Source organism: Rhincodon typus, chromosome 5 (genome assembly GCF_021869965.1).
Source record: "Rhincodon typus isolate 14 chromosome 5, sRhiTyp1.1, whole genome shotgun sequence".
In the NCBI taxonomy this organism is placed as follows: Eukaryota; Metazoa; Chordata; class Chondrichthyes; order Orectolobiformes; family Rhincodontidae; genus Rhincodon; species Rhincodon typus.
Genome location: NC_063336.1, coordinates 48,880,390 through 48,902,445, shown reverse-complemented (window position 1 = coordinate 48,902,445; position 22,056 = coordinate 48,880,390). Strand labels below are relative to the sequence as shown.

Genomic DNA, 22,056 nt, shown 5'->3' with positions numbered 1-22,056 from the left:
TGTTTGACCACTTTTAAAAATGTCATTAACAGCTGAGAATTCAGGGAAATAATTTGCTTTCAAATCAATGCTGGTACCACAATGTAACTGACTACACTGGAAGTGGCAAGTGTAGTATGTCGGTACATGCCTCAGATTCTCTCCTAAACTCCAGATCTGCATTGAGATTTTCTGTGGGAAAACGATGGATAACAGTTGAGCTAGAGTATCACAGTTCTGAAAGCTCTGTAGTGATAGAGGGGCATAAAAGGTTTTTGCATTCCTTTTCTCAAAGGAAATTGAGCTTTGGAAACAAGTTCAGACTCCTAGAGATCGCATTAGCAACTAGTAAATTTGATGAAGCACATCAAAATTAAATTTGATAATACTTGATTCCAATCTTGATAGAAATTTGTGAGCCTTTCATTCATTCATAAAAAATTATCTATCTTTGTCAGATAAACAACATGAATGGATAAAAATATATAAAAAGGGCCTGGATAGGAAATGCTAACAGCAAAATCCTTTTCTTATGATTTTAAAGTGAATTCTTATTCAGTCATTATCAGGGCAAAGATTTAAAATGTTTCATAAATGCCGCATAGTAACAGAGCTGAAGCAAGGCTTCTGCAATCACTGAAGGTGTAACACTTGCCTAGATACTTCCTCCCTCCTTAGTATCCAAGGGTCCAAACATACCTTCCAGGTGAAGCAGTGCCTTACCTGCACTTCACACAATCTAGTCTACTGTATTCACTGCTCACAATGTGGTTTCCCCAATGTAGAGGAGATGAAGTGTAGACTGGGCAACCGCTTCACAGAACGCCTACGTTCTGCTCTCGAAAATGCCCGAGCTTCCAGTTGCCTGCCACTTCAACACACCACTCTGTTCCCTGGCCAATATCTGTCTCAGGCTTGCTGCAGTGCTCCAATGAAGCATAGTGCAAGCTAGAAGAACACCACCTCATTTTCCACTTGGGGACCCCACAGCCTTCAGGACTCAACATCGAGTTCAATAATGTTAGAGCTTGAACTCTCCTATATCCCAGGTCCTATCCCACACACCAGGCCTAGGGATCACAGTCTGTTATTACACACAACCCAATGTCAGCCACTAACAGTCCCCATTAACAGCTAGTCACCCTCCTAGCTAGATCGTTATCCACACTTTTGTCTGTCCAACTGTTCTCTCTCTTTGAGCTCTATCCCCACCTATCGTTTACTCCTTACCCACTGCCTCCCTCTGTCGTCTGCATAAAAACCAACATTTTCCTAGCTACCATCAGTTCTGAGGAAGGGTCACAAGACCTGAAATGTTAACAGATTTCTCTTCACAGGTGCTGCCAGACGTGCTGAGCTTTTCCATTTTCTGTTTTTGTTTCTGATTTACAGCATCTGCAGTTCTTTTAGTTTTTATTCTATCTGGTAGAACTGCAAAAATACTGGAATCCCAAAACAGATTCAAACTTTAATTGTACATTACCTGCACAAAGGGAGTATGTCATGCCATTTTAGGATGCATGTACTTTGGTGACTGGCAATATGGACTTGGCATGGCACATTTCCTCCCTGCCTTGCAAAATTAAGTGCCCATGCCTCAAAAAACCTGTTGTATCCATTGTAAAAAGTTACAATAAAAGAAGAAAGTGTCAGTCTTGGCTCACAGATTAACAGTATTAGCTCAGAGTCATAAGGTTATGGGATCAAGTCTCACTCCATGGACCGGAGCAAAGAATCTAGGTTGACATTTCAGTGCAGTTGAGGGAGTGCCACATTACTAGTAAAGTCCACCTTCACATAGAACTTTGAACGGAGGTCCCATCCGGCCTTTCAGACGGATGTAAAAGATCCAACAATTTTTTTGTTGATAAAGATTAGAGGAGTGCCCTCCGGTGTCATGACAAATCTCTCTCAAACAACATCACTAAAAATACAGTATCTAGTCATTTTCCTGACTGCTGCTGTGGGACCTTGATGTGTACAACTTGGCCGATTGGTTTCCCACATTACAACAGAGGTGACAATTCAGAAGTACTTCATTGGCTTTGATGGATTTTGGAGTATGCTGAGATCACGATAAACGCTATACAAACATAAGTTAGGCAGTGAACTATCTTCCTAAATTCAAAACAATTAAATGAAATTTAATTAGTTTAAATTCATTCTATAATTTCCCAATAATAGATCCAAGAATACCAGTTACTATCAGAGTGGATAAGGATTCCAAACTCAAAATAATGAATATTAATGCCAATTAAAAAAGACAATTTTACCATTATGAACAGCCCACATGATGCGAAAAGCGGGGCCACCAATTTCATCAAAAGGTTTTCGCCGAGTTATTACTTCCCAAAGGATGATACCCCAGCTGAAGACATCGCACTTTTCACTATAATTACTACCTGTGACAGAAATTCAACAAGTTAGTGTGACAGTACAATAGAACCAGATTAAATTAAACATTACCTCAAGTTTAAAGATCCATTAATTTATAGATAAAGAGCACTTTAGCACTACCAAAACATTGTAAAAGTCCTGAACCTATGAACTCTGCACAATTGACTCAGTTTTAGTTTGAATTTCAAACTTGAAAAACAATTTTCTAAAAAGACTTTCTCTGCTGAATCAGATGTGGGCTGTTACTGTCAGTAAATTGAAAAATTATCCATCTGTTCGCTATTGCCAGTATCAGGGCTCAAGTCCAGTCAAAGAAATTGGGTCAGGATTCAGTACTGTCTTCTTAAGTGTGGATTTATGCATAATCAACAGAATTAGCACTTATTTACATGATTAGTCCAGCATCAGTGTCAGGAGATTTCCACGTTGAAAAGGTACTAAAGTGACACTGCAATTTTTGGAGCCAAGAACCTAACTAGATCGAGAGATAAACAGAAAGACCTCACAGTCAGAATATCTTCCGACTCCACTTTTAATGTTAATTCTATGCATTAATGACTGTTTCCAAATTTTCTAATTAAACCTTTGATAAAAGATAAATGCTCTCTCAACAAATCAATTAAATTAACTGAATTGTTCATGTTCCACATTATTCTGTCCCAATTAAATTCAGACTGCAGCAACATAGTTCTGTCTGCAGAATTTATTGTTGACCCAGGCTAAAACCAGTTTGTGGAGGATCCAACATCAGGCCGAATACTGAATTTGCCTACATTAGAATTGAATCGAGTAGCTGGCATGCGTGGATGTATGTACGTATGTATTCTTGTAGCCAAACAGTGTAATATTCATTTATGGATGCTTTCTTTGCTGGAGTCACTGGATCCTGCCAGTGGTGGAAAATCCAATTCATTCCTATCTGCCTACCTGGGAACCTGAGGGCAATTTCACTGCCTTTGTTGAAACCAGTTAACTCAGCAAAGCCCAAGGATGAACACTGGCATCTTTGGTTCTTTTGGTTTAAACGAGCACTGATACCTTTAGCTATTGGACCATTAAGTCTGAACAAATTTCAATGTCAGTCCCTCACCTTCAAAAACCTCTGGGGCCATCCAAGCAGCACTTCCTTTGTTGTTCGTCATGTGAGTTTGAATATCACACGCTGTGCCAAAATCACAGATTTTCAGAACTGTCCCACCAGCAACCAGCAGTAAGCTGTCATAGGAAAACACAGGACTGGAAATATCAGCAAATCCATATTCTGGGATTCACAACATGTTTTTGATTATTCAAGATCACAAAAAGAAAAAAAGTATATTTTGCGAAACAATAACCATTAAAAAGACAATGCTTTATTGAAGGTCTCAAAAGAATTCATGTATAATAAATGGGCGGCATTGTGGCTCAGTGGTTAGCACTGCTGCCTCACAGCACCAGGGATTTGGTTTCAATTCTAGCTGTTGGTGATTGTCTGTGTGGAGTTTGTATGTTGTCCTTGTGTCTGCATGGGTTTCCTCCAGGTTTCCTCCCACAGTCCAATGACGTGCAGGTTAGGTGGATTGGCCATGCTAAATTGCCCTGTAGTGTCCAGGGATGTGCAGGCTATATGGGTTAGCCATGGTGCATGTGTGGTTACGGGTATGGGTGGGGGATCTGGGTCTAGGTGGGATGCTGTTCTGAAGGTTGGTGCAGACTTGATGGGCCAAATGGCCTCTTTCTCCACTATAGCGTTTCTATGAAGTCACACCAAAACCAAGTCATAGTTACATTGGCAAATGTAGCAACAAGTGATATTGTACACCGCAAAATCCTATTAAACAAAAGTCTGACGAATGCTTAGCTCAACTGTTTTTGATCAACACAACGGTCTATTCTTCTTCCTCATTACAATGGAATCATTATTTCCTATTGAAGTATCAGAACAGGCAGATATTTAAATTCCAACTGGAAGGATATCTCCTTGAACAACGCAGCAATCCTTCATTAGCACATTGGAGTATCAATTTTGATTACATACTTATATCCTAGAAAGTAACAGGTGATCTCAATGCTTTCTTTCTGAGGTAAGAGTGTTGTCAGGTTAACTAACTAAATGTGCAGTGGGAAATGAATTTCTCCCTAAAAGTGTTCAAGTGAATTAAAATAACACATTCCAAAGAAGTTTATAGGTAATCCCAGATAACAAATTATGCACTTCCGTCTTTTACATTGCCAAGACCTAACTTTAACCAACTTCAACACTGCATTTCTGCCCTAACTTTATCATTGCTGGGGGAACTCTAATCCCAGCTCATCATTTTGGATTTGCCCAATGCACTTCCTAGAATAATTTACACTTCATAAAATGACAACACATTTGGAATGAAGTAGTTTACAATCTCATCCATACTAAATCAAGTATTCTCTTCATCTTTTATCCTATTCCCTGTTCCAATTTCAAGACCTAACGTGTTTCCATTAACCACCTAACAACCATTCTCTCCAACCAATCCTTATTCCCTTTTTTACGGTAATGATTGAACTTTCAGGTTTCATTTTATTTCTTTCACTCAACATCCAGTAAATGGCTGTGAGTATGTGCTAGTGTGTGAGACCAACCCTGAGAAGGAAAACGTTCAAGAACTTGAAAAGAAAAAGCCAGGTGGGAGAAAGGGATGCAGATCTTTGCAAGGATCTTTTTTGCTTTGAAAACAGGGCTGATGACAAAGGTTTTGAAATGAATGGAGGCAGTACAAGAGAACAGGGGACCATTTCCATTACCAGTAGACTCGTGGGACAAAATTAACTCAAGAGATGGAATGGGGGGAGATAAGCAGGAAACTAGAGAAAGACATAGAATAAGATCTAACTTAAGGAAGTAGGGCGAGGTTTATTTGCTGGTGAAGATGGAAATCAGAAATGGCAAAGCAGTTGAGTGTTTGGAGCAAGAATGCCAGAAGGTCAAAGGCTTAAAGCAATAGTTGCTTATGGAGAGGGGTAGCAAGGGCTTTATCTTTGCTCTTTGAGATGAATGTGGATTAGTATGCAGGATTGGTATAGGAGAACAGGGTGCAACTGCACCTGATGTGGTCCAATGGGACCTAGAGAGCTGGATAAACCAGTTGTGCATCAGGTGAGGTCTGTAAATATTCAGACTTTAGGGGTAAAGATTGGGATTACATTTGTGAACGTTAAAGGAATGGGATAAAATTAATGGTGGCCAGGATGTTAGGAATGGCATAGTTGAACAAATTGATAGTTCCACCATTGTGAGGAGTCTGCCACAAGGTTATCCATCTGAAACACGTGCTCAGTTTCTTTTGTCACAGATACTGTCAAACCTGCTGAGTGCTTCTAGAATTTACTCTGTTTACTTCAAGACAAAATGTTTGTTAAAGGCCAGGCAGCTGGGAATTTGATTGTGCGAGGTACAAGGGAATGGGATGCAAGGAAATGGAGGTCAAGGAAATAATAAGAGATGGTCTCATCTGTGATTGAAACCATGGAAGTAGAGAGGTGATGTGACAGGGTGTAGTCATGAATGTGTTTAGCGGGTTAAATGGAAAGATACAGTAAAGAAAAAACAAAATGAAAGGAGAAAACAGGTGAGATGGAGACTGAAATCACCAAGCCCTTTAAATGTAATAAATATTCCAAAGTGCACCAGCATTATAAAACAAATTTTGACAGATCAGAGGTATTAGACCAGAAGATCAAAAGCTTGGCCAAAAAGACAGATGCAATTTAAAAAAAGAAACAGTGTGCTGGAAGGCAGAAGATTCCAGAGCTTATGGTCTTGGCAACTGATGTCATGGTCACCAGTAGTGGATCAATTAACATTAAGGATGCTCATTAGGCTAGAATTGGAGGAGTGAAAATATTTGATGGGCTTGTAAGATGAAGGAGATTAGAACTACAAAGAAGCAAGGCCATTGAGGCAGTTGAAAAATAATCAATGCATTGCTTAACTGCAAGTTGACATGATTAACAGGACTTATTCAAGATGGGGCATAGGTATCAGGCCTTTGGATGTTCTCAAAAGTTAGAATGTAGGAGGCCAGATCAAAATGCATTAGAATTGCCAGGTTTTGAGGTAACCAAGCACTGGTTGAGAGTAGTGGCACCACATGAAGAAGTGGTATTTATGTCAAGCATCGAGGACTTTAATGCCATGAGAGGCAAGACAGAGCGGTGCTCGAAAAATGCCTACAAGAGCAGATGACAGAAGTGCCACCTGGCTGCTCAGAACGAGCCAAGACAAGGGCCAAATTTTGAAGAAATTCTCAAGCTTCCATTTTGAAAAATACATGATTTTTTCAGCTGACTTTCACAGTGCTTCAGTGCACACTGTATTGGTGGAGGAGCCTTTCAGTTGTCAGCAAATGGGATGAAATGACATTTGGTTAGCATAAAGGTCAAGAGGATATAGATTGATGAATTGGCCGGGGAAAGGAGGCAAGGTGCTAACTTTGGTTAGTTGGTGATTTTGCAAATGTCACACAGCACTATGGCTGTTCGGCCACAGCTTCAACAATCCTTTTCTTGCACAGAGAACGTAAAAATTTCCATATTGGGGTTTTCATGTTAATGTTAAGTACTACCACAAAAGCATATAATCAGCTAGATACAGAGTTAAGCTCGATCTAATTAGCCTCAGTCCCAGTTTCAAATTCTATTATTTTTCATCTTACATAAATAATTGGTATGTTACACTCAATAACAATGTTATTAACAAATCACTTACTTTGGTGGTTTCAGGTCCCTGTGGATTAAAGCCTTGGGTTTCATGCCATGTAGGTATGCCACTCCTTGTGCACATTGCAAACACCAATTCATTGCGTGGGCTGCAGTGTAAAACGGTAGGGGCTCGGCCCCATGTAGCACTGTCAATCAACAAGAGCTCTTTGAGAAACATAATTAAGTATAATGTCTTTCAATAATTTGACAATTCTAGTTCAGTATTAGAAATTTAACATGGCTTAAATTTACCAAGAACATACAATTCCAAATGAAGTTCACAATGAAGAAGAGCAATTGTCTCAAATTAGAGATGATCAAATGTGTTCGGAAGAGTCATACTGGACTTGACTTAAAGCATTTTCTTGGTCTCACCACAGAAGCTGACAGACCTGAGTTTCTCCAGCGTTTTGTTTCCATTTTGGATCTCTACCATCTGCATTACTTTGCTTTCATTACAGAAATAATCAACTTTGTTTAAAGTGCCCAAACCACTACCAAAATCTGAATGGGAGATAACAAGGTGTAGAGCTGGATGAACACAGCAGGCCAAGCAGCATCAGAGGAGCAGGAAATCTGACGTTTCCGGTCTAGACCCTTCTTCAGAAAACCATTTTCTGAAATATAATATAATATAATATAATATAATATAATATAATATGCAATTCATTTTATGATCTGTTGATCACAACAGATGCTCTCTTGTTCAGTTAACAAGGTTCTATGCATTCCTCCTTTAAATCTATTGAATTCATTACATGGAATACTGCAGTAAAATTAACGTGTTTTCATGCACAAAGCCTGCAATCGATGACGATGTGGATATTTCTTCCTGGCTGCAGCATTAAATAAAAATTTGCTTAGTGATATCTTGTTTGATTATTAGTGGGGCCATATTTTTGATAACTCAGTTTCTATTCAGTGCTTGATGAAAGTGTAAGAAGGTAGATATGTCGACATGGAAGGTCATTAGATGCTGCCTATACCAAAAGCAGCGTCAAAATTGGTGTTTAAAATATTATTGTAGTACAGCAAATAAAATTTCTTAAAGTTGATAGAATCACCAGAAATGTATTATAATGATTGCTGCTTTAATTTGCATGAGATTAGTTTGAATATAAAGCATGAAAAAATCTTGTTTGACCTGGAGAGATTAGAGGGAGCTGCAGTTTCTATGCTGTTTAACCCTTTCATAAAGTTTTCTTTGTTCCATGTGAAATCATCCACAACAAACAAGACTTTTACAAGTTCAATATTGCGTCGAGGATACACCAGCCTGGAGTGACTGCCTTGACATAAGGTCAGATGTGAGATCTGAAAATGCACCCAATTCTGCCCATACCAAGTTACACCCAAAGATCTGCTCAATTTCACTGGAACATGTTTTAACATAAATGAGATATAAATGGGCAGATATCAGAGTAAACAAATGAGTCTTAAGGTGAATGTTAAATGCACGCCAATATATTCCTTCTTGGGGCACTAACTCAGTTAATTATCAAATGGCATGTTTAAGAATTTGTAATTGTGGAAGTTTTGAAATATTAATGATGACATAATTAATGGTATAAAATAATGGTATAAAATTGAATCAGGAAATTCAGAGCATGTCACAATAAAGTTATATTATCTTTTAAAATATTTTAAAAGTTGAAATTAAAAAGTCAGAAAAGTGATCCAGTTGCCTACTGTACCTGATAATCTAGTTGTAACACTGACAGATTACCACTGCCAATAATATGGGGATTATACTCACATTTGAGAATCATGGGTGTGGCCAGATGCGTGATATGAATCTCTGAGCAAAAGATGCAAGAGATTGAGGAGAATTGAATGTGTTATTATGTGTAAAACCCATATTTGTTCAAAATTCCACAATCTTTTAAACTCAGTTTACAGGTCACAGAGTTACAGTCATACACACATGTCTACGTGATTGCAAATGCAGACAAATCCTGAGGTCTCAACAACTATTGCAACCTAACTTCAAGCATGTTACACACATTAAATCAGTGTTTCAACTTTTTCCCCCACGGTAATCCCATTCTAAATCTCAAAAATTATTACGAACATGGTGAGGACATGGAGGAAGAGAAGGATTATGACAGCAGGGTGTTGGGGTCATTTAACTAGCTTAGAGCTTGGAACCCAAAGATTTCAGCTCGTTACTCCCCTTCGTGTCCTGATCCTGACATTGGCAAGATCTCCAGTGAATAACCTGTCCTATATATTTAACAATAGTAATATCATCCACTTTACGTTTAGTTATGACATTTAGCTGTTGGCATGGATCTTCACTGTGGGAATGTAAGACTTGTAAATGAGACATTTGCAAGGTGACACATAGTTTGGAACTGTGATTTTGGTTGACTGAGGAGCCTAATTTTGTACAGTAATTATTCAAATCAACTTTCATGAAGTACGGTGTGCTAGAAACCCCCGCAACTGACAGTTCTTAATAATTTGAATTCTCTTTATGACCATTCCTGAACAATACTGACCAAACTATGTCACTCACATCAAATCCATTTACAGAGCACTTCAAAAATGGGGACATGACATTCAGAACCAATGTGAAGTTATTACCTCAATAAAGATAACTGTAATGCCCTTGCAGGATGCCTATCAAGTCAGCCAGTCAGATGTTCACAGACGCAGTAATACCAACTTCTTTATAATTTTTCAAATGTGTAAACTGACAAGAAAGGGGATGGTCCCCTGGTTTGAGATGGTCATTGCTATGATCCCAGCTGATGGTTACACTAGTCATGACTGATCCCAGAGTCAACCAACTCAACAGACCCCAATTTGTGTGTTAGCAATTTGAATAGTGCAATGGTCTGTCAGTCGGGGGATGATAGACAATCAAATAAGACCAAATTTTACAGAAGTGCAAGAATAATAAGGTAGTAAAAAATAATATTACCATTAGCCTATTAATCCAGACACCCAGGTAATGTTCTGGGGTCTGGGTTGAATTCTGCCATCGCAAATGGTGGAATTTGAATTCAATGAAAATATGGAATTAAAAGTCAAATGATGACCATGAAAACCACTGTTAACTATTGGAAAATCCCACCTAGTTCCCTAATGTACTTTAGGGAAGGAAACTACTGCCCTTACCTGGTTTGGCATACACATGACTCCAGACCCACAGCAATGTGGCTGGCTCCTAACTGTCCTCTGGGCAATTAGGGGTGGGCATTAAATACTGGCCTGGCCAGCAACACACTAATCCTGTGAATGAATGAAAAAACAATACATGGGAGCATTTTGGAGATTTAGGATAGTTAGGTTGAGGGTGGTTATGAAAGGGGATAAGGATAGTTCAGGACTAAATGTTCTAATCTGGGCTAATTTTACCTAGATATGATTTAGCTAAACTGGACTCGGAACAGCTACTGCAAATAAAATGGTGTCAGTGGCAGGCATTTAAAGACAAAATAACGTATGACACTGAGCCAGACAGCCAAACAAAATCAATCTTTCTACCTCTGTATTCGCAACGCAGGAAAATTACAACCTTCAAAGGCCCTCAAAACTGATCTCAATGGTTCTTAACCAGACTTTTTAAATAACCAATCGTAGACCCTGTGAATAATCAATTCCAGAAACGGTTTGTATCTTAAACAAAACACTTTACAATTTATTGACAATATAGTACCTTCAGGAAAGCAAAATTAAAAAATTTAAGCCTAAAAACCTTTGCTTTTATTCCCACTTAAACAAAAGATAAACAAATGCATTTAAGCAATAAATGAAACAAAACAAGAAAGGTGTCCACATTATTTAAGTGGTATTACACTGCGTTGTTCAACAGGTATAGATGACAATTTCTTGGTTAATTTTCTGAAGATGTCGATCAGGATCACTTTCACAGTTCACTCAGATAAAGACAATAATATTTACAAAACAGTTTTTTAATTCTCTGAGCTTCTAATAACTGATCACAGATTCCTTGTCACCAAAAATGCAGTCCAAAGCCCAATTCAAACTCTGACCACTCTCTGCTAGACTGACTGTCTCGAGCATGAGTTACCATTCAACATCTGCCATTTGCTTGAGAATAAGGTTTTTTCCAGACTCGCTGAACCAATTCCCAGGTACAGTACTCCTTAATTCTGCTCTGTTTAAACATAATGCTCTTCCCTGGTGACAAAACCTCCTGATTAGAAACCAACCTGCAATCAACCCTTGACCTAACTTCATGAATAAATATAAACTTATTTGTTCTGCGCTCCTTTTAGCACAAGCTATTACCCATAGTCCAAAAATCACCTTTAGCTCACAATTCCCAGTCCACAGCTCCGAACCAAAAATTGTTAAAAGAATAAAATAAAAAAAAACAGTGAGGCCTCTAACAATAGTGAGAGTACAATACAAATAAAGACAAAGTTTGGGACCAAATCTAGAGAATCCTGGATGTCAAGAGTCATAAATGTTAGTTTTAAGACAGAAAAAAAGTGAAGCTTAGAGCAGATACAGAAGGTTCAATACGGTAGAATATGAAAAAATACAAAAAGTGTCGAGAGATCTTAAAAAGGATAGTAGAAAAGCAAACAGAATGCAAAATAAAGTATTGGCAAGAGGAAAAAATGAAATCCCAATACAATTTTTAAAAATATATAAACAGCATTAGAATAACTAGGGAGAGAGTCGGGCCCACCATGGATCTTGGAGGTAATCTACGGTGGACCCAATCCTCAATACTTTGTGTCGGTCTTCACAACGGGAAAAGACTTAGGTGTAGACATCGGGGTGGAAGACTGCAAAATAGGAACAAATAAAAAGAGACAGACAGAGAATGATAGAACATAAGAACAGTGGGGAACTCCAGATTAGTGTATATAGAAAGACCACACATATGGACCAGATACTTAATTACTCCAGCAACCACCCCAATACCCATAAATAGAGCTGCATCAGGACATTATTAAAATGGGCCACATCACACTGCAGCAATCGGGATTAAGCAAAGCAGAACAGGAGCACTTATATGGAGTTTTTAAAAGGAATGGATACCCATAAAGCACAATCTGCTGTTACCTCTGTGACAGATCACAACAAGACGACACATGGTCAGATACACTAGTCAACCTACCATACATCAGCAACATATCAGAGATGATCACAAGACTACTCAGACCCCTAGGTATCAGGGTAGCCCACAAACCAACAACCACCCTGCAACAGCTACTGACGAACGTAAAGGATCCCATACCCACAACCAATAAAACTAATGTAATGTGCATGGTATTTTGTAAGGACTGAGAAATACTACATAGGCTAAACTAGAAGAAAACTGACAATAAGGATACACGAACACCAACCAGCCACCAAGAGGCACGACCAATTCTCACTGGTCTCAATACACACGGACAAAGGACACAAATTCAACTGGGACAACACATCCATAACAGCACGACCCAAACAGAGACATGCCAGGGAATTCCTGGAGGCCTGGCATTCCATTAACAAGCACATTGAACTGGACCCGATATATAAACCACTGGAAACAGAACCCGAAGTGATGCCAACCACCCCAGCAAACCGAGGTATATAAATAACAAGCAGGAAAGAACAGCAACGCTTCACCGGAGGCGCACCGACGATATTACTTAGCAGGGTGATGAAGCATCTGCAACCAAACACACCAGCTCGGCCAGCAAGTCTACAACCTCGAGATACAGAACAGCTGACACAACAGCTAAATAATCATGTAGGGAGCTGCACAGACAGCAGGCTTCTTCCACGTCACTTGAGAACACAAGCGAGCGCATGAGAGGAAGAACCCCAATGAGAGAATTCTCAAAGCATTCTACAATCAACCACGTACTTGTTCAGCATAGGCACTGCTGTAATTAGGTGACACGGCAACCACATTACATGCAAGGTTCTACAACATTAATTGAATAATTACATTGGAGGGACAGTGTTGGCCAGGACACAAACAAGAGTTATTTGGGAATTACAGATTTACTGTTACCCCAAACTTAGATTTGATTAATAACTTAGAAGAAAGTGAAAACTATTAATTAGTATATTAGAACTGATATTGTTAATTAGCAGTGGCTAAGCCATAAGTAGACACACAACATTTTGAAAAACAATTTTTGGGACCATGATTAGTATTCTAGAGACAGTTAAGCATGATGTAGAACTATTACACTGGAAAAAAATATATTTGAACAACCTCATGGATCTTGAAGTATATAAACCCAGTTAATTTTACATTTTTCCATCTTGGTTGCAACCATGGTTTTCTTTTGAATCACAACACAAGTGATTGTGTTCTCAACAATGTACAGAAATAAATCTCTCATTTGGTCCACCTAGTGGCAGCATCTGGTATGTCCTGATAATACAGTATGGAGATACATTCTGCTTTTTAAATGTCTGACTGAAATTGCCCCCAAAGCAAGTTTTTCCAAATCTACACCGCACAATAGATCACGGGAGTTGAAAGAAACTTTAGAAGTGATGTCACAATCCAGCAACTTTATTTATTTTATTTTTACTATGGAACCTTTATTTTTATTATGGAAACAAAAATTTATCATTTCCTCGCGATGCATCCAGCCCAAGTGCTCAGGATTTCAGAACTAACCACTTTCTCTTCTAATCGCAAAGAAAAAGAAATCAAAGAGTAAAACAGTTAAATAAACAAGTATAAAAAATGCAAAAATAAAGGAAATTATGCCATACTTTCCACAACTTAGGCCAGACATCAGCTCAAGTGGGCTGTGTTCAATTCGGAGGGCACTACGTTTTAGAAATGATATGAAGACTTTACAGGGGTAAGCTACCTGTTGTGACTGCGCTAATTGGCAAGGAAAGCATTGCAGGGATGCTTTGAGCATCCGGGTGAGTACTAAGCAAGTAGGCAAGCATACCTAAGATGTAGAGATAGCAAGAACTGCAGATGCTGGAGTCAGAGCTAACAAAGTATGGAGCTGGAGGAGTACAGCAGGCCAGGCAGCATCAGAGGAGCAGGAAAGCTGACGTATCGGGTCGGGACCCTTCGTCAGAAAATACCTATGATGTAGTCTACTTCAGTGAGTTCGGTGCCTGTCCCTGTACACAAAGTGTCCTTGCAGCAGCCTTTCAACATTAGTTGTCATTCACCGTGTAATGTAAGTCTCCATTTCCAATGTGGCCTGAAGTGGATTGGAAGGATAGATACCATGATTGTCATGAAGGGTTGGCAAACGTCAGCTGCCAATGTCTGTTGACGGATGCATTTGTGGATAGTGCTTATGGATTATGCTTAGGAATTATGCTTAGAAATGCTGATGGTGTTGAGCAAGCCAGCAGTGAAATTAATTTGCTAGGTACCCGCTCTGACTTCCACGTTGAGGTTTCAGGCTTGGAACGTTTGGTAAAATGGGAAGCTAAATAAATTGGCTGTAATTAGGCATTTAACAAGCTATAATCCCCCTTAATTGGCAAGTCACTCCTACCCAGTGAGAAACATGCCTCATCACTTGGAAAATGCAGAAAAGATACAGATTTCTTCTGATATTGAGATAAATTTTGTTGGACTAATCTGATTTTGCCACAAAGCTTCCCACAGCCTGTGTTGCCAGGCCCCTATAAGATTCCACCCAATGATTTACAGTTTCACTACAGCTGTAAAGGGCACGTGTTCTTGGACTGGGTTGGAGTTTTATCTTTCACATGAATAATTTAGAAAAGCAGATCATTGATGGTAGTGAGAGTGAAAAAGGCAATTAAACTGTTTCAGTAAATTCATTGCCTGATACCTGAGACAGATTATGCACTGTGAGAACTCAATTAACTTCGACATTGGAGGGACATCCCAGTGGAAAGTAGAGTGGCAATACAATGCAGATAAGGGGTCACGTTTGAAGTTACCGTACTTCGAAAGAATTCTACAAAACACTTATTTTTCAAAAATAATTGGAAAAGCTAAAAATAACACACAATCTGACTGAAATTCCCAAGATTCCCTAGATTCAGTATGAAATGCAACCTGAAACTACAGCCCAAAAGTGCAAAAGTATTGCTGTAGTTCCTGTCTGTTTTGTTCACAGATAATCCTAAATGAAGGCACTAGAAGGATGAATAAGAATTCCATTATAGATATACACGTTAATTTGACTATCACAACAAAAGTGAAGAACATGAAATTAAAATTACAAGAGATTAGAAAATAACTCTTTCCTTGCTCCAGAGGAGATGTGCAGAACAGACTCTGACAAAAAGTGGCAAGATGGAGTTGGCTAACTACTCCAAAAAGAGTTGCAGAAATCTGGGTGGAATAAAACAACTTTTCTTGGAACAGACATAAATCGTGAGAAGTAAGTAAGTAAGTAAGACTTCTGTGCTGCTGAGAGAAAATGTTATCTGTGGGAAATAGCACAAACAGTCATTTTGAATAATGGAGATAAATAAAAGTTGAAAACTTTCTCCAATATCTTTAGGAATCAGTTAGTAATTCTGCAGAACTTTTATAGGAGATTAAAGTAATGTGATGAAGTCTACTACTGCAAGATTGTACAAGTCTGTGAAAACAACTGGTTTGCGGTTTCAGGTAATTTCTTCTCCATCATACTTTGTGTCTCAGGTTCTGTTTGTCTTGTGTTGTTCAACAAATACACTCTTGCAGGGATACACTTCTTTACGTGACAGGTGCCTAACAATACCTCACTCACATGGTCGTGTTTCATTTGAGAATTTTCACAGCATCTGCAACTGAATTGTTGTGAACATCATCACAGCTAAATCTGATATTGTCCTCATCTAACACACACTTTCCAACAAGGTTGGTTGAAGACTCAAAGTAGTATGACATTTCACCCTCTCCTCTCAATTGAGAGGTGCCAAGCCCAATTGAAAAATCCCTAATGTTGCTCAAGTCAAAATTCCTAAGCAAAGAACAAACCAGGGATTAAACCTAGTGTGTTAGACTCAGTGCCTGTGCCACATCACCGTATTGCTCATTTTACTTAAAGGTTAGGGAAACAGAATTTAGACTTTTTTTTGCGATTTTTCTAACATCACGTACATTTCTAATTTAAAAGCCACAGGAAATTTTTCATATAGATAGGAATACATATGCAAACATCACAGTTTCACAGGGACAGACATCAATATAATTGGGATTTCGACTTACCATTGTAAAGGGAGCCTCCTTCTGCATATTCCATAACGAGACAGACCTGTAAGGAATCAGTCAATTACAAGAATCTTCAGCCACTTTGAATGAAATACTGATTCTGCCTTTAGTTGAGAGAGAATATCACCTGACCAAAAACAAATTTCAGTCAAAACCCTAATTGAATTAATGCATTTTAAACCACCCACAGAAACCTTTTAAATGAACTGAAATGACCCTAAATTTTAATGACAAAAATAAATCCCACATTTAGAATAAAAAGCAATTTTAAAAATTAAGCATTTTTTGATTTATCCAAAATTGTTACTATAAAATATCTAAACTATTCTATTTTCCCTTCTAATTAGCCAACAGACTGAAGTAGAGCTGTAAGCAACATACATTGTGAATGCACATGTTGAATCTTCTCAGTAAAACTATTCCACTGAAAGATTTCACAAATGCAGAAAAATGTTAGCGGGGTTTTTTTTTGGGGGGGGGGGGGGGTGCGATACGGAGGAAATGATAAATTTTCTCTGCTTTAAACTTCAAGGTGGAAAAGGGAATTTTATCTCTACTTAAAAATACTGTACAAAATGCAAATCCTAGCAGTTCACTACATTTAATAAAACTCCTCCTAGTGCATTTTGAACAATGTAACCATGGGTCAGGAAATGTGCAATGAAATAAGATGGTAAGGTAAATCAAAGTATTTAAAAACCGAAAGAACTGCAGATGCTGTAAATCAGGAACAAAAACAAAGTTGTTGGAAAAGCTCAGCAGATCTGGCAGCATCTGTGAAGGAAACAAAAAAAAGAGTTAATGTTTTGGGTCCGGTTCTGAGGAAGGGTCACCGGGACCCGAAACGTTGACTCTTTTTTTCCTTCACAGATGCTGCCAGACCTGCTGAGCTTTTCCAGCAACTTTGATTTCAGGAACAAAAACAAAGTATTTGTTTAGGCCCTGTCTTCTGACAGTCTCACTTCTCCCCCAACATTACCATCTGTGGAGACCCCCACCCTTTTTTATATACAGCCATCTTGCAAAAGTCTCCTGCAGATTTGTGGTCAACTTCAAAATGAATACCATCAATACAGTCCTGTTCTGCCCAGAACATCTCTCAGGCCCTTAGTGTTGTCAGATGGCTTGTCCGACAATCAGCTTTAAGGCAAAACTTTCTCCAATGAAGCACTTGGAAAATTTCACCATGAACTGCATACCCTTGGCATCTATTTTATCCAGCATCCACAGCCATTGTCTCAGGCTGAACCATTCTGTTTACAATTTCCCATTCAATTCTCTTCAGTAAAGTTACCTCCCCTTCAACAGTCTTTAGTCTAGTGAACCACATCAACAACTTTTAAGGTTTGCTCCACTATCCATTTCAAGAGACATTGGTTATTCTTAGCTCTGAACACTGCAGCTAGAATATTAGCTGCACTGTTTTTCTTTCCTTCGATTCCACATCATTCGTTCTGGAGACCCCAAGATCCATCCAAATTCCACTTCTTCGAAGTCACATATTAGTCCTTACCTAAAATCATCGGGATCAGCTTCCACAGGCACACTGACAACCACATCTTTCAACTCCTCTATTGCTGCTATAGGAATAGCAGTCACCCATTTAGGCCCTTGGGTTTGTTCTGCAATTCAGAGATCATAACTGATCTGCAATCTTCTCCATACAACCACCTTTGCTCCATATATCTTAATACCATGGGGTAACAAAAATCCATCAATCTCAGAGTTAAAATTTACAACTGACCTGGCATCAATTGTCTTTTATAGAGGAGAGTTGCATAATTTACAACCCTATGCATGTAGAAGAGATTCCTAATTTCATTCCTAAATGTCTGCCTTCAGTCTTCTTTTAAACAATGCCCTAAAACCTCAAATAGTTCCTCCTTATCAACCCTATCTATTCTTCTTGATATCTTTAAAATTTATATTAAATCACCCCTCAACTTTGATTTCCAGGGAACACACTCCAGCTTACTTGACTAATCCTGTGCACTCCTGCCTGGTCTTGCATATTCAACACTACATAAATTGAAGGTCATCCAAAACACTGCTGTCTGTGCTTTAAATTGGGGCAAATCCTGTTCCCCTATCACTTTTGCACAGGCTGACCTTCTCCTGATCATGCAATGTTTTGATCTTAAAATTCTCACCATTTTTTCTTCCATGGCCTCAACTCTCCCCATCTCTGATCTTTTCCAGTCAAACTGCCAAAGATACCTCTAATTCCTTGTATGCTTCTCTAATTAAGGCCTCCTGTGCATTGTATTTTAGTCCCTCCATAACTGATGGGTACAGAACTGGAATACTCACTCTACCTTGCTTTTCACCTTTAATACTCTGTGAGATTTATCTAGAGTGGGAAATGTTGAAATTGTTCACTTTGGCAGGAAAATGAATGAAAAAGTAGAGTACTGCTTAAACAGAGAATGACTGTGGAAATCCAAGGAACAGAAGAATTGCTCTACTGCACGCATCAGAAACGATAAGTATGCAGATACGGTACAGCACATCAAGAAGGCTAATAGAATGTCATCCTTTATTATGACAGGAATTGAACACAAAAGCAACATGTTAGGCCTCAGCTATATAAGGCAGTGGTGAGATCAAATATTGAGCATTATGAGCAGTTTTTCTCTCCTTATTTAAGGAGTGAAGGTAATGCATTGGAGGTGGTCCAGTTGCATTTTACTAGAATAATACATTAGAATGAGTGGTGTGCCTTATTAGGATAGATGGGACATGTTGGCCTTGTTTCTACTGGACTTTAGAAGAGGGGTGATTTGACTGAACTTTATAAGATCCTGAATGGCCTTGACAAATGAACGGCAAATGGACATTTTTCACTTTTGGGTGAGTCCTTACTGGGGCACTGTTGGAATATTAGGGGTCACCTTTCAGAACAGAGGGGTTGTGCGATTTTGAACTCAGAAGATGGTGGAAGCGGGGTAACATTGAATTTAAGGTGCAGGCAGATTGATTCCATTGTGTAAGGAGAATCTAAAGTTATCAAGGATGGATGGGAGTGTGGAATTTGAAATATAAATAGATCATTTGAACACACAGACAAAGAACAGGAGTAGTCCACCGAGTCCCTCCAGCCTGCTCCACCATTCAATAAGATCATGGCTGATTTGATTGTAACCTCAAATCCACAGAAAATTAATCACGATCTTATTGAATGGCAGAGCAGGCTTGAGGAGTCAAATGGTTTAACTTCTCCTCCAATGCTGTATATTTGTATCCAGTTGTGGATAAGCTATTTCTTTCATTTTAACATTGGTAAGATTAAAGCCACTACTGTAGGGCCAAAATGACATTCTGCCACTAATTCCAGCACCATTTCAACTGTAAGCTGATTTTACAGTATAATTCAAACTTGAACTTTTAACTCTAATCTTTATCTATGCCACTTCTTTGCCCAATGATGATGACAGTGTCTTTAGCCAGCTGGCCTGCATGCTCAAAATTCTCTCCTTAAACATCTCTGGCTCTTCAATCTCCCAAACCTCCTTTAAGCACTCGTTAAAATCTATCTTTTTGACCTGTAAAAGGGTTTGGAATTTTTTTTTTTAAATGTTAAAGAAGTGACATGGAAATGCAAACTTTAGTCAGGTCGGTATTGATAATTGCTAGTGAAAAAAACGCCATGAACTGCTTATGCTCTCCAGGATGATTCTAGAATAATGGAGGGTTTGGATGACGTTTTGGTTAAGAAGTTTAAAGAAAGCTCTAAAAAGGTGGAGAGAGATGTCTCTTAACAACATTGTGGTGTTGTAGAACAGACAGACCTAAAATGTCAGGCATGTAATTCTTTGAAGTTTGCATCACATAGAGATAGGGTAGTTAAGGTCTTTACCACGCCTGCCTTCATTGCTCAGACCTTTAAAATTAAGAGTTGGGACGTCATGTTGAGGTTGTGCAGGACGTTAGCGAGGCCTTTTCTGGAGTACTATGTCCAGTTCTGATCTCTCTGTTATACCAAGGATTTTATTAAGCTGGAAAAGGTTCAGAAAAGATTTACCAGATGTTGCTGGGAATGTAGCAGGAGGGCTAGATAGGCTGGGACTTTTTCATTGGAACAAAGGAGGTTCAGAGGTGTCCTTTTAGAGGTTTAGAAAATCATGAAGGGTATAGATCACATGAATGACAGGCATCTTTTCACTATGGTGGGGATTTCAAGACTACTTCAAGATTTTAAGATGAGAGGAGAAAGATTTAAATAAGACGAGGGGCATTTTTTATTTTATACGCAGAGTGGTTTGTGTGTAGAATGAACTTGCAGAGGAAGTGGTAGGTATGGGTAGAGTTACGAAGTTTAAAAGACATTTAGATAAGTACATGAATAAGGAATATTTGGAAGGATATGGGCCAAGTGCAGGAAGGTGGGACTAGTTCAGTTGGGATTATGGTCGGCATGGACTGGTTGGACCGAAATGTCTGTTTCCGTGCTGTATGACTCTATAACAGAGATGGCTTGGAAAAGATTTCAATCCTGCAGTTCTGACATTGCTTTTAGCTCAAGAAGTAAAGTTTTAAAATTTTAAAACTCAACCAACAGCAATAGCAATGCACAATTAGATGATACAATCTGAAATGATAGGTACAATTTGAATTACTTACTGGATTCAGACAAGCTCCATACAGTTTTACAATATTGGGGTGCGTTACGCGTGACAACTGCCGAAGCTGTAACATAAAATAGAAAAAAAATCATAAAACAAAATAAAATGAGGCACAAATCTATGCTGGTAACGTCCATTGATTATGTAGTGTATAGACTACCCATCCACAAAAGGAAAGGAAATACAGAAACAGCATTGAATACAGGAGTTGGGATGTCATGTTACACCTGCATCAGACATTGGTAAGACCACATTTGGAGTACTGTGTACAATTCTGGTTGCCCTGCATTGGAAGGATGTTGTTAAACTGGAAAAGGTACAAAAATGGTACCAAGACTAGAGGGTTTGAGTCATAAGGAGAGGCTGGATAGGTTGGGACTTTTTCCCCCCCTGGAACTTAGGAGGCTGAGGGATGACTTTAATAAAATCATGAGGGACACAAGGTGAATAGCCAAGGTCTTTTCCCCAGGGTAGGGGGGGTCCAAAACTAGAAGCCATGGGTTTAAGATGAGAGGAGAAAGATTTAAAAAGGGACCTGAAGGGCAACTTTTCTACACAGAGGGTGGTTTCTATACAGAACAAGCTACCAGAGAAAGTGGTAGAAGTGAGTACAATTACAGCATTTAAAACACATCTGGCCAGGTACATGGATAGGAAAGGTTGAGAGAGATACGGGCCAAGTGCAGGCAAATGGGACTAGTTCAGTTTAGGAAACCTGATCAGCATGGCTGAGTTGGACGAAATGGTTCATTTCCGCGATGTATGACTCTATGAAACAAACAGATAATCAGAAGTCCCCAAATGTGATATTAGGCAGATAGTACAGCAACACCCTAGGAATACAAATTAAGACAATTACAATACAAATAAAATGAAGCTGAATTTTTTAAGTCTTTAAGGTCAAATTTATTAGAGAAGACATTGTATTAAGTGCTATGCAATAATGCAAGTTTTGTTTTTCTGACTACCAGACAAGGACAAATAATCAAGATTACAGTAAATTTCATATGCAATGTTACTTGAGTTTTGTGTATTTCACAAAACTATAAAATAAAGTGGTACAGAAAACAGATTAATGAATAAAAATTTGAGTATAATTTCACATTCACTTCTGTGCAGTGTTATATAAAACTTAAACCCTTGCTACGTTAATAAACGCTCTTGCAGAATTAACAACTTCAGTTGAAGTTTAAAATGATTATC

General features: G+C 38.7%; 1 protein-coding gene across 2 annotated transcripts in view; it reads right to left on the bottom strand.

The window, feature by feature from the left end:
• The window catches only part of map3k7 (mitogen-activated protein kinase kinase kinase 7), a 97,210-nt gene that overhangs the window by 35,922 nt on the left and 39,232 nt on the right, over positions 1 to 22,056 (bottom strand). For both annotated transcript variants that reach the window (XM_048597458.1, XM_048597459.1), the window contains exons 3-7: positions 20,852 to 20,917; positions 16,229 to 16,274; positions 7,100 to 7,238; positions 3,467 to 3,591; positions 2,253 to 2,381 (exon numbers count right to left, since the gene is read on the bottom strand). In XM_048597458.1, the coding sequence (XP_048453415.1) occupies positions 2,253 to 2,381; positions 3,467 to 3,591; positions 7,100 to 7,238; positions 16,229 to 16,274; positions 20,852 to 20,917 (505 nt within the window). The remainder of the gene's footprint in view (positions 1 to 2,252; positions 2,382 to 3,466; positions 3,592 to 7,099; positions 7,239 to 16,228; positions 16,275 to 20,851; positions 20,918 to 22,056) is intronic.